Consider the following 12,161-nt stretch of genomic DNA (forward strand, 5'->3'; position numbering starts at 1 on the left):
GATATGATCTTTTAGTGAACATAAGGAAGACCTTGCGCATTTCAAAATAGGTTTTATTATAAAACATGGTATTAATTTCAAGATCTCCCGAAGTGTGCTTAATAGTGATTAAGTAATGCAGCTTTAAAAATGTGATTTTTGGAACAATGTGTTTGCTGAGGGAGGGTAGAAAGCTCTGGTGCTACCCTTTTATAGTGCCTGTGTAATGAATCCTGAATCCTTGTTTTAGGTATAACCACAGAAGTTGCTTTTCTTCTGACAGTTCTTTATCTGTGCAGTGGTGATCACCCACCTACTGCTTGCTTTGGCAGTACAATTTGGAGCTTAAATGTTTGCTGCTGGATGAGGACGAAGTTTATCAAATTGAATTGGTATTTACAAGACTGTAGAAAGGAGTGGATGTGTTTGTGGAGGGATATGGGGGTTGAGACTTGGCAATTAAAGGATGGGAGCTGATAGAAGTTTTTTCTCACTTTTCTGGTCTAATTTGACTGAAAGCTGACTGTCAGTTTGTAAGGAGTTACTAAGCATTACCTTTTTTTCTTTCTCCTGCAGGCTGGTACGTGGTCTGGCAATTGTTTTTGTCTAAATTCAAATTCCTGAGAGAATTGATAGGTGATACGGGGTCCCAGCAGGGAGACAACGAGCCTTCAGAGGCTGAAGCTGACCAGGAGACTCCACCTTCACCTCTGAGAAGCAGGCAGAAGTCTGCTCGACAACGAAGAGCACCTACGGAAGACACAACCTAAAGTACTCCATTGAACTTGTGACTAATTACGAATGGTTAAGCACCTCTGCACTGTGTTGTTCAGTGGTTTGATCTTACTGAAAAAACTGACTTAAGAGGTAGTATTAATACCTGTGGACCTTTACTTCTGAATTACCAGTGTAAGCTACTTCAGTAGAGGTTCAGGGAGGGCTTCAGCAGCAAGTCATAGAATACTGGAAGAAAGGAGGGGTGGAGAGAAACCTCCATCAAAAAATGCTGAGCTGCTGTAGTTCCTGTCTCTGCACACAGGTTAAAAACAGGTCCTGGACCATAGGCTTAGCCTTTGCATTAGTCTGAACATAGTAAGCAATTCAGACTTGAAATGGTTTCTAAATTATTTTTTTCTTTACAGCACTGTAACTACATATAGTGAAATTGAATTTTATTTCTTTAGCTATATATGAATATATATTTTTTTTTCTTCAACCTTGAGAATGCATTTGAATTTGAAAAATGGTTGAACGGATATCCTGCTTTAGAAAGTATTCTAAAGTGAGATTTTAATTATGTTCTTATATAAAAAGTATAAATGAAATATGAAAAATCAATATTAGATGCACATGGTTTGGAGGTTTTTATTATCTCCCTTTTAAAAAGAAAGGAATCAGGTGGTAAAACCTGTTTTCTTGGTTTTGACATGAGAAGGGTAACAGGTTAAACAGTCTTGCTAGGTCTGTTTTTCCTGAACCTTTTACTCTAAGTCCAACTTGTGTTGGTGAGGGGAAGGTGCCTAGGTTATGTCCTCACTGCATAGTATTCTGAAGTATCATCTTTGGGTTTTGAATACTACGCACTTCTCTAGTTCACTTTGTACGCCTTTACGTCAGGTATATGGTACCTGACATACCTTCTTTCCTGGAACCAGTAAAGGCATTCTGACCAGTCTGGTAGACATCACTGTAACACTTTGATAGTGTTATAGGAATGAATTTGGTACCTCAGGTTTGCTGGAGGACTTACTGATTTTTTTTTTTTACTGGTAGTAAGCAGTTGCTCCTGTTTCTCTGAGAATGAGTTATATCTGGCTATTTTGACATTGCACTTCAGAACAAACAGCTCCACGTCTGTTTATCAAGCAGCTCTGAAGACTGATGCGTGAGATCTTCGGGAAGAGGAGGAACATGCATATACCACCTCTGATGTGTGTGTGTGTGTGTGAGAGAGAGAGAGAGAGAACTACCAACAGGTCTTGTCATGAACAGAGTCAGTTTTCTCTTAAAGCTTGGGTATGTGATGGTGTTTGGATTATTACTCCCTGTATCAAAACTTAAACAGGACTACAAAATTGGTCTTGTACTTCCAGCTGGTAAGAAGTTTAAACATATGACTTCCAAACTCGTGGTTTGGTTCGGTTATATGGCTGAAAGCAGCAACATTTAGCTTTTCATCAAGTAGGCCTACATCTGGGAAAACAGCACTCTTTAACGCCTTTATGTTTTAATTTGTCATCTGTGAATACTGTTCAAAAGCTAATGAGAGCACTCACTTCATAAAATGATTTGGATGTTTCAGTATTAAAATGTATAAGATCAGCCCTGACTTTCCTGTGGAGCCTAAAAGTTTGCTTTGTTTACTAGCATGTGTGTACAAGCATGCTTTGTGTTACAGGGTGACATTTGCAAGCATGATTAGGCAGTGCTGTGCACATATCCTTGAAACACATGTAGAAGTATTGATAGTCTCTTTCCTCTATCCTGTCTGCTGGCAAGGGAATGCCTAATGACGCTGCTTGTATTTTTAATTAGTAAAATTGATTAGTAAAATTGAATTAGTAAAGATGAGCAAAAGCAGTTGGATTCTATTCCCTGATGCTTTCAGTCGTTTGCCTTGCACAACTTCATGTCACGATATTCTTGCGTCTGTACGTCTTGTCACATGATGATACTTCCAGTTTAGCAGTGCTAGCCAAGTGCTGGTACATTTTCTGAAGAAATATCTTTAGCTTTGGCTTTGCTAATGCAGGCTTAGAAATAAAGATACTTTTTTGTACTTACGTGTAGGGTATTGACACTCCACTGCACTTCACTTGTATCTAGAGTATAGTGCACAGAAGATGGCAAAAGACTGGTTGGTGCATGTAGTATCCGCGGCTGAGATACAAGTAACAGTTAACTCAGTCTCTGCTTCTAGTAGCTGTGAAGAAATGTGAAGTTACAGCAATACACACAGCGAGTCAGGGTAGCTCTGAGGGCGCAAGAATCTAGACTCTGGAGCATGACAATGAAGGAAAAATCCATGCAGGTTTGACTGCTGACATTGATCAAATATGCAATAAGATGGATGTGGAACCTCTGGGTAGCTCATCTGCTCTAGCCAAACAACTTCCTTCTCCCCTCCTTGCTGTATGTAGATGTACGTTTCACTCCTCAAAGTTATTTTCAGTCTCTTTTTTTTCCTTTTTTGTTAAACAGCTAATGCTATTTTTTTAATCTTGCTGTGACATAGCTGCTAATAATGCTGTCTGCCTAGTGTATAACTTTAGTGATCTTATTAGTAGCAGGCCAAAGGTTTATATTGTGCGATTTGGAAGAATTTTGCAATGCTGATGTCTTCTGTCAGTGCATAATTTTTCCTGAAGGAGTCTGTAGTGAAATCTCTGTACTGGGTGCTTCATGCAAACCTGTAAAAGTGAAGCTGTGTGTGAAAGCATGCTTGTGATAAGACCTGGGTTCTGATTGCTGGCAGTCCAGTATACTCATGTCTTTGAATCAGTTTTTACCAGTGTACTTCTGAAATGTTACTGGTGGGTAAGCACTTAAGTTTGAATTGACCCATTCAAGTCTGAAACCTCATGAAGGCAACAGGTTACACAGTTGGTCTTGTTTTGTTTAGTAGGATCTAGTTTAAAAACTGTTTATTGCCTTATTGTTGCAGCCATTCTCTGAATGTATTTTGGGTTCTTATTTTAAATACAGTCATATCACCTTTGTTGCAGGGGCTGTGTAACTTTGAATAAGCAGTAATTACCTATGTTGTATGTGACAGTGCTGCACTTGTGAGCAACTTGCTGCTTAATAATCAGGTTTTACACTGAACTAGACCTGTGTATGTACTCCTGTTTCGTCTGGAAATGACCAGCACAAAGAATGTGTTCAGCGTGGTCATTTGCTTCTTCAGCGTTACAATACTGTACCTAAAGCTTCTGTGGTCATCTGTTTTCATCATTAACTGTTCTTTTAACTGACTGCACAGATGAAAAATAAAGTAACCAGACTTGATATGAATATTTTGAGTGGTTTTCCGACTTCTTTTTAAGTGGGCTTTTGCCTGTAGAGTAAGACTTCTTGTTTGAGCATACAATACTACAAGAGACTTGTCAACATTCTAGCTGGTGTAATACCTACAGATTACTTCGTTATAAAGGGTCGGTTAGTGAATGTCTTTTGGAGCAGTTGTTACTAAAGGTGTCTTTACTTCCTTATCCTTGAAGATTGTCACGCACTGTGTTTGTGGTGCACTTCCCTCTGCTAGCACGCTTTGCATATGCTGCCATAGGGACTCATCCTGAATGCTGGCAGTGTCCTTGAACTCAAAAGGGTAAGAAGAAGATATCCTGTATGAGGGCGCTGTGGCCTGAGAGGCCTGTGAATCCCTGGTGCCTGGGGTTGTGTGCTGCACAATTCCTGTAGCTGGCTTCCACCCCCACCCCATTGAAACTTCCAGCCTTCTGTGTAGATGACTGCAGAGCATACATGTAACCTGTGTCCTCAGAACCACTGTAAAGGAGGATAGCTTGCTGTAAGTCACATCAATTTCCTCTTCTCTGTGCCACTTTTAACATCTTGTGCAGGGAGTTGAAAGCTTCCTATCAGCAAATACGTGTGTGTTCACAAATAACACTAGTTTTTTTTTTTGGCTTGAACTACTGGGGCTACGTTAACACTGGATTTTTATTGCAGTCAGTCTTGAACTTCACAGCGCAGTGCCTTGCTTCTTACTTAAGGACCTAGTCAGGAGCCTTCCATCATTCTGAGAACTTCCTGCTCATTTTGAGTTAATCGCAGTTCCTGTGTCTCAGATCAGCCCTTCAATGCCAGCTGATCAGCCGTTAGCCTTGTCCTGTTTAAACGTGTCGGGCAACATCCTTGCCACAGCAGAACGTGTCAAAATACATCTCTTTCACGCTAATCGTTTCCAGCGTGAGTGGCTTCAGCTTTTAATAATATAAAGAGTCGCTAACCCTCAAGTACTGTGACACACTGCTTTGAGAATGTCCTAGAAGATGCAGGAGACACCACCTGGGGATCTGAGCAGTTATGAGAGGGCTGAGCTTGGTGTGGGGTGCTGGTGCCTGCAAGACACAAATGGGCAGCTCTTAGCTCAGGCACACCGGATCTGCAGCATCAATTTCGTTCTCTAATGCTGAAAACCTTCTAAAGCCCTCTTGCTGCTGTGGCTGGACGGCACCACATCTGCTGTGAGTTCTGACCCTGGCACAAGCTCACCTTTGTCTTTCCACGAACAGGACTGATCTGATCGACCTCTGCTGCCAGTGGGGTGGGGACACATTTACAAACAACCAGCACAGGTACTGCTGCCATGTGGGAAAACACTCCTTCCTCCAGACCAGTGGAGGGGCATGCCAAGGAGCTGGGAATTCCACTTTGTGGCTCTGATTTGCAGGTCTTCTACTGACTTTCTGTGTTGGCCTCTTTATTTTCTAAAATCACAAGATTTAATGATTGTGACATTTAAGTATAAGCAATGGCATTTATCTCAGCCTTGATTTTTATACTTCCCAGAGGATTCTGATACTGAGGGTAGGCTTGATTTTGCTTTTCCTTGTCCCTGCTTCCAGGATGCCCTCGTGTTTCTCCCAAATCCTGGAGTGATGTCATGGACGGGGAAAGCACTTCTCCCTGGACTGGCTGCTTAAACAGGTGAGTTTCTCACAGTGCAGATCCAGTCTGAAACCCTGGAAGGTTTTAGTATCCAAGTTGGGTAGGAAGGCATCGTTGGGGCTGGCTTGTCACCACTAGATGGCATGGACCTTCAAGCTTTGTGGTTAGAAGTCTGCCTTGCAGCAGAAATGTGGCGTGTCCGTCAGGGCCCGTGCCGACGAGCTCCTTTGCATTTGCTGTCGCTGGTTTTGGTGTTCAGTGGGGTTGGGAAGTACAGCGGCAGCTCCTTGCAGGGACTGAGCCTGGTTCTTGTTTGACCAGAAAGGCTGCGGGATGTGGAGTCCTGCGTCTAGGGGGGCCTGTGCATTAGCTCTGTGCACAGGAGGAACTCTGGGTTTTGCTTTGTAAAGGAGAGTGATCTCAAAATTTACCTGGCCAAGAAGGGAGGTCATAAAAGTGCCAGGAGGGATCTGCTTTTTTACCTCTCACGGTGCTCAAGAAAAAGACCCCTAACACACCAGCAGCACTTTGTCAGGTCTCAGGGTTACAAACACACTGTAACATCATGAAATTAAGAAATTGGTTGGTTTGGTGGTTTTGGGGGGTTTTTTTGGTTGGTTTGGTTGTTTTCTTTTTCCAACAGACATGTCCGTGGGCAAATCCCAAGTTCATAGGGTAATAAGAGGTATAGTCAAGGCAGTATTTCCTAACGGGTCAAATGATGGTGAGCACTTCGGAGAGTCAGGTGTGTGAGTTCACCCTGAACATACCCCTCTGCACCATGGCCTGATCCAATGGGCAGTTCTTACCTTCTTAGACGTTGGCAGGCTGATAGCTAGAGATGGTCAGAGATCAAAACCAAATAGTGCACACACATCCCCTTAACTGAAAAAGTCTCCAGAATCTAGAATGAAAAAGAAATCCTTTGGTTTATAAATAGCTGTCATGTTTACTGCTATGAATGACCAGCAATAAACCAGCATTCAGTGCAGCACATGGGAAGGGATCACAGCCTTGCTTGCTTGCCTGCCTGCCTGCCTATGGTCTGGGATGCTCTTCACACTGAGCAGGGCCAGCAGAAACCAAAGCTGGGCTCTGCTTTTGGGCTTTGTGCTACAGTCAGCACCCACCTTCCCTGTAGCTGATTTCACCCTGTGCAAGGAAGATGTAAAAAGCTAATTAGCTCCTACCTGTGCAAAAAGTAGAGCTTAGGAAGCCTTATTTTTCCCTTTCGTGTTCTCTATCTAAAATGCGAGGGCTAGAGGCTTATCAGGCCTGGACGACTCACTGCTGTGTGCATGGAGTGGGCTTTAAAAATAGATGCATCTCAGCTGGTGATGGGGTCACAGCTGTTGCTTTTCTGTGCATAGAGCTTGTGCCTTCAGCTTTATATACATGGAAAAGAAGCAGTGTTGAGGAATGGGAGCTTGTTGAAGAGTTCTTCTGGCTGCTTGTTCTGGAAAGCCATGGATGTATTCAGGTAGAAAACACTCTTTTTTATTTAAAGGATTTGAAACTGAGAACGTTCATGGGGCATGGAGGCTTTGTTCTCTATTGCCTTGCATGGAAGTAGAAGTTGGCATTTTCTGCTGAAGTTATTCCGTGTTCAGTTGACTGGATCAGTTGCTTCAAAGGCTTTGGTTTACTGTGGAAGAGATGCCACATCCTGTGCTACTGGTCCATTGTGGGGCTCCAAGTAGAAAAAGGTTATCTGTAGCTCTGTCCCTCTGACAAGTAGCTGATGGGATGAAATGACTTCATGTGAGATACATTAATTGTGCTATTTACCCCTATGCTAGCACAGCCTGGGGCAGGTTAATCTGCTGGAAAACTGTTCGACTGCAGGAGTCTGGATTGCACGGTAATGGTCTGGTACTATCGTGCTGGTCTGAAAGCGGGTGCATTTTGTTTTGTCCGACAGTAGTGTTGTTGGTTTGTGGTACAGAAGCAGCTTGGGAGTATCTTGATGCTTCCCTGTCTAGTTAACTGCTAATGAGTCCAAATACCTGACTGTTTGTTTCTGTGCTGCCCCTGCAGTCCATTGCACCGGCAGTTCCTTCCTGATACAAGGCTTTGCTTGTGTCAGTGGACAAAGCATTAAGAGTAAGCTCTCCAAGAGTTTCTTCCTAAATATTGTGAAATAAACCCCCAAAATGTGCAAAAACTGTCAAAGTGAAACCTCATTCAGCTAGAAGTACATACTTGCTGTGTTAGGTGTGTATTGTTTGTAGTTGTGTTGTCCTTGTCCCCATTTAGGGAAAAACAACAGACAAAAATGGGATGAGGCATAGGAGCTGGTAGTGGAGGAGCAGAGTAAATGAAAAATAACTTTCACAAAACATTTATAACAACAGAAAAAAACTCACTTTGTCAGAAAACTATTTTGAAACTCACACTTCAAAATTAAATGCTGTTCAATGTCATTAAGCTCCTTTAGCCTTCCTTGGTGATTCAGCCCTTCCCCTATCAAAGGACAGCTGCTCCAGATGTGCTGCTACTCAGCTCTGCATCTAACACATGCTTTCCCTGGAAGTGAGTGTCTGAAACTGTGTATTATGCTTTTCTATCAAGGCAAGGATGTATACAGGATTGCTTATTGGAAGGGAGCTAAACATCACCTGGACAACCATCTTTGTGACACAAAGAACATCTGTCTGATTTTCCTTTCCTGACCCCTGTGTTTCTCTGCCCTCATACAAGGAAGAGCAACCCAACCCAGAAATATCTTTAGGCTGGGAGCTCCTAAACAAGCCCTCCATAACTACCTGGGCTCTGCGCTGCTATGAGGCCAGAGCTGATAAGGGAACTTCTGGGAGAACGGAGGCACAGAGGTGTGAGATACCTGCATGTCCAGCTTTTCCCTGGCACAGAGCATGTTTTGGTCAATGGGTCTTGAAAGTCAGGTCTGATCCTATAGCCTGGGAGACGGCAGGACTGGGGGCAGCTTGGATGGGGGCTATGACATTCACAGGCTCAGGCTCCAGGACTTCTCTGACTTGAACCCTTGGGACCAATGCTTTGATGGTACCGAAACTGTCTTCACGCTTGATGGACAAGAGGGAGTCCATGAGTTGTAATGTGCTTTAGTGTGTTCTGATTGTGACCTGAACCATGTTTTGGCCACACCAAGTTTCAGGAGGCATGTGTTGGGGTCTGTGGGCAGGATTAATCCTCCTCAAAATCTAGGAGCCTATGATAACGGTTATTTGCAGCTGAGCTACTTGTCTCAGCTGCCCTTGAAGAGCTAAGGAGACCTAATCACCGGAGCCTAGAGAGGGTTTATTGCAACCTAAAGTAGGCTTAATCATATGACTATTCAGTTTGAAAGGGACCCTGAGGATATCTCATATGCAGATCTCTTCAGGTAGGCAAGAGGAATTGCATCTTGGGTGTCTCACACTAGGAGCAGAGATAGGCTAATCCAATGTAGGGCACTTCTGAGCATCACCATCCTCATGGAGATGAAAGGAGGGAGTGAGAAAGAGGCTTTCTTGTTTGTGTATCTCAGTGTCTTCAGCAGCTTTACTCCTCGGATGGAGCTGTGGTTCTGTGTAATGCCCACATCTGTGGGATGTGAGGTTTTCCACCTTAACTTCTCAGTGTGCAGAGGCAGCTCCTCCTTCTGCTGCTGCAGGATGCAAATGGTGGGTCCTGCACCCACCTCCTCCTGATGAGGTGCAGCCTTGCTCTGGGAATGGTCTTTTGGTCATTGTAGCACTATGTACGAAAGTGATTTAAGTTGCCAGCAGGGCTGTGCTCATTCCAAAAGCAAATCTGTGACTGGACAATTGAAAGCTGTGTCTTGAGCAGTGGAGCCTGAAAATAGCTACAGGTCAATCACTGCAGAACACACGTGCTTTTTCTCATTTATCAAAAAATAATTAATTTTGAAATGCGGCACAAAGAAAAGCCAAATAAGTCAACTTCCCCCACTGTGGAATACACATTAATTACAGGTACCTGTTTCCAGCTCAAATCGCCTCCTGAGATAAAAGGCTTTTGGGTGGGCTGCTCCTACCGTCCTTCATAAAAACAAAGCACAGGATGAAAAAACAATAAAAGTCCATTCTTTCTTTTCATGTTCATGGCCATTCACCCTTGGGGCTTTTTATCTTTGGGCTTAACTGGGAATAAAGGCAGACTTGAATCACTGCACAGGGAAATGCCCTGGAGCCTTCTAGCTGCACAAAAAGTTTTGAAAATATACTTTGATTCCCCTCTGCAAGACAATCTAAAGCCTGAGAAGGCTTTTATCTCCTCTTTCACTTCCTCTCTGCTCTCCTGTTTCAGCTTTTTCTGCTTGTCCTTCACTGTAACCTTCATTCAACCATGCTTAAGTCCGCCTTTATATAAATAGCAGATGCTTCTGGGACATTGTTACTGCGCCTTCCTCGTTGGCAATGGTTTGGGTAGCCCTGGCTGCAGTGTGCAGCAAGATAAAACTAGCGAAGTAGGAAGCTATGAAGTGCCTCTTGGATTTGGTTTCCTGCAGCTTTGTATCAAGGAAAGAGCTCTGATCATTTTCTCTGTAATTAAGGGAAGTTATAGGGAAGGAGAAACAAACCCCCCTGATCTCGGGGGACAAGCCCCCCACCAGCAGCAATGTTCCTACATCCCTCCCTTAGCTGGTGAAGCTGATACCCTGTGGGTGCGAGCGTGTGTGGAACCAGGAATCGTGATTTCTGTTGGGGCTTGTGCTATGTGTAACCTCCTGGGAGCCCGCTGCGTGCGGAGGTGGCTGCTGCTGCTTGTGCTGCATCGCTGAGGGAGCACGTTGCACAAGAGCTGAGCTTTATATATCTCCTGTAGAGCCGATGCTTTGCGCTCCCCTGTTCTGTTTGTGCTGTAGTCAGCCTGATCTGTCAAGTTGCTGCTCGGACAGGAAAAGAAACCCCTATCAGGCAGGCGGTGCATATGCTGAACTGACGAACAAACTCTTGTGAGGAGGTTACTATTGTAAGTTAAACCCAAGGAGACGTGGGAAAGTCACGTTCTGCTCTGCATTGCCTCTGTCAGCATTTCACTTCTCCTGCTCAGAAACCTACAGCAACTGTGAGCCAGGACCATGCTGCTGTAAAGACATGGGTTTATCAGTAGGCATAAGGAGCTTTTGTCGCCTCACTTCTTGCCATGGAACTGCCAACTCCTGATTTTCTGCTGCCCTGCAAGGCTAAAGAGGAGGGCTCTGCAACAGCCAGAGTTGTGCATGCCCAGCTGTTCCCTGATGGTTTGACCTGAAATTTTACTGTGAGGGTGGTGAGGCCCTGGCACAAGTTGCCCAGAGAAGCTGTGGCTGCCCCATCCCTGGCAGTGTTCAAGGCCAGATTGGATGGCGCTTTGAGCAATCTGGTCTAGCAGAAGGTGTCCCTGCCCATGGCAGAGGGTTGGAACTGGATAATCTTTAAGGTCCCTTCAACCCAAACCATTCTGTGATTCTATGAAACTTTCCTTGCTGATCCTTTGCTCCAGGAGGCCATCCTCAAGTGGCCGTAGCCACTGACCTGGAAGGTGGTGGGATGAAGAACGCCCTGCTCTGAACCCAGCAGCTCCGCAGAGACACAGAGCAATGCCATGGGAAGGCATCCCCTCTGAGGTTAGGCTGCTGACTGGCTGTTTCATGCCCTGCATAACTCACAGGCACTGAAGATTATTTGTTTTTTGAATAGGGAACAATGCACTTGTTTCCTATGTGATTCCAACAGCTGCATGTCCAGTGTGATCAGGCCTTGCTAACAAAGTGAACTGAACTCCAAATTCAGCTCTAATTTAATCAAAGCGAAATTGCCTCCGAGCAGTTCACTGGAGGGAAACTTAGGTCATATGAGTTACTGAACTGGTGCTGGCCCTCTTGCTTGCTCCCAGGAGGTTAAGTTTCATGTCACTCCTGCTCTCCCTGAAGTCAGCAGGTTTATGATAAAGCTGCATTAGATGTTTCTTCTGCTGCCATTCACTTTGTCGAGGTACTCTCAAGCCTGGATTCAGTGTCCTCTTTGAGTTGCAGGAACTTCTGCAGCACTAGATGTAACTATAGATTTACTCTGATGTTAAAAAGCCTCACAGCTATATCTGCAGCTCCTCAGACAAAGCTTCTGTTTTAGGTGGGATTTGGGTATATGTAGCAAAAATAAATGTGGGGGTTTTCTTTAATATAAAAAAATCTACGTTATTTGTCCAGTCTATCTCTGAAATTAAAATATCTAGCAAAGAAAGGGCTCCTTGTGGTTCAAGAGTGATGTGTATATGTTGCTTTTGAAATGGCCAGCGTGACAGGTTAAGATGAAATGAAATTAAATAGGCACATTTCAGAGTTGGGAGGAACACTGGTGTCATCCTCTGAGACTGGCAAGACCCTGTCTTTGCCCTAGAAATATCCCTGTCCAGATGTTGACTAATGCTATGGACATTGTGAGAAGAGAAAGGGGCAAGGGAGAGTTAAGAACCACCATTGGAGTAAATCCTGTGAGTTTCTAAAGCCTTTCAATTGAGACTGAGGTATGTTAAGATGGAGCTGGCAGCCCTCATGATACGCTGGAGGGAAGGGATGCCATCCA

At 44.1% G+C, this 12,161-nt stretch overlaps 1 protein-coding gene across 1 annotated transcript; it reads left to right on the forward strand.

The window, feature by feature from the left end:
* Positions 1-555: 555 nt before the first annotated feature.
* SMIM13 (small integral membrane protein 13) lies at positions 556-749 on the forward strand (the record flags this gene model as incomplete). Its single annotated transcript, XM_010011893.1, has 1 exon — positions 556-749. A coding segment is annotated over one exon (194 nt), but the record flags the coding sequence as incomplete, so codon positions are not given.
* Between the last annotated feature and the right edge of the window lie 11,412 nt (positions 750-12,161).

Source organism: Nestor notabilis, unplaced genomic scaffold (assembly GCF_000696875.1).
Source record: "Nestor notabilis isolate BGI_N333 unplaced genomic scaffold, ASM69687v1 scaffold35413, whole genome shotgun sequence".
Classification (NCBI taxonomy): Eukaryota; Metazoa; Chordata; class Aves; order Psittaciformes; family Psittacidae; genus Nestor; species Nestor notabilis.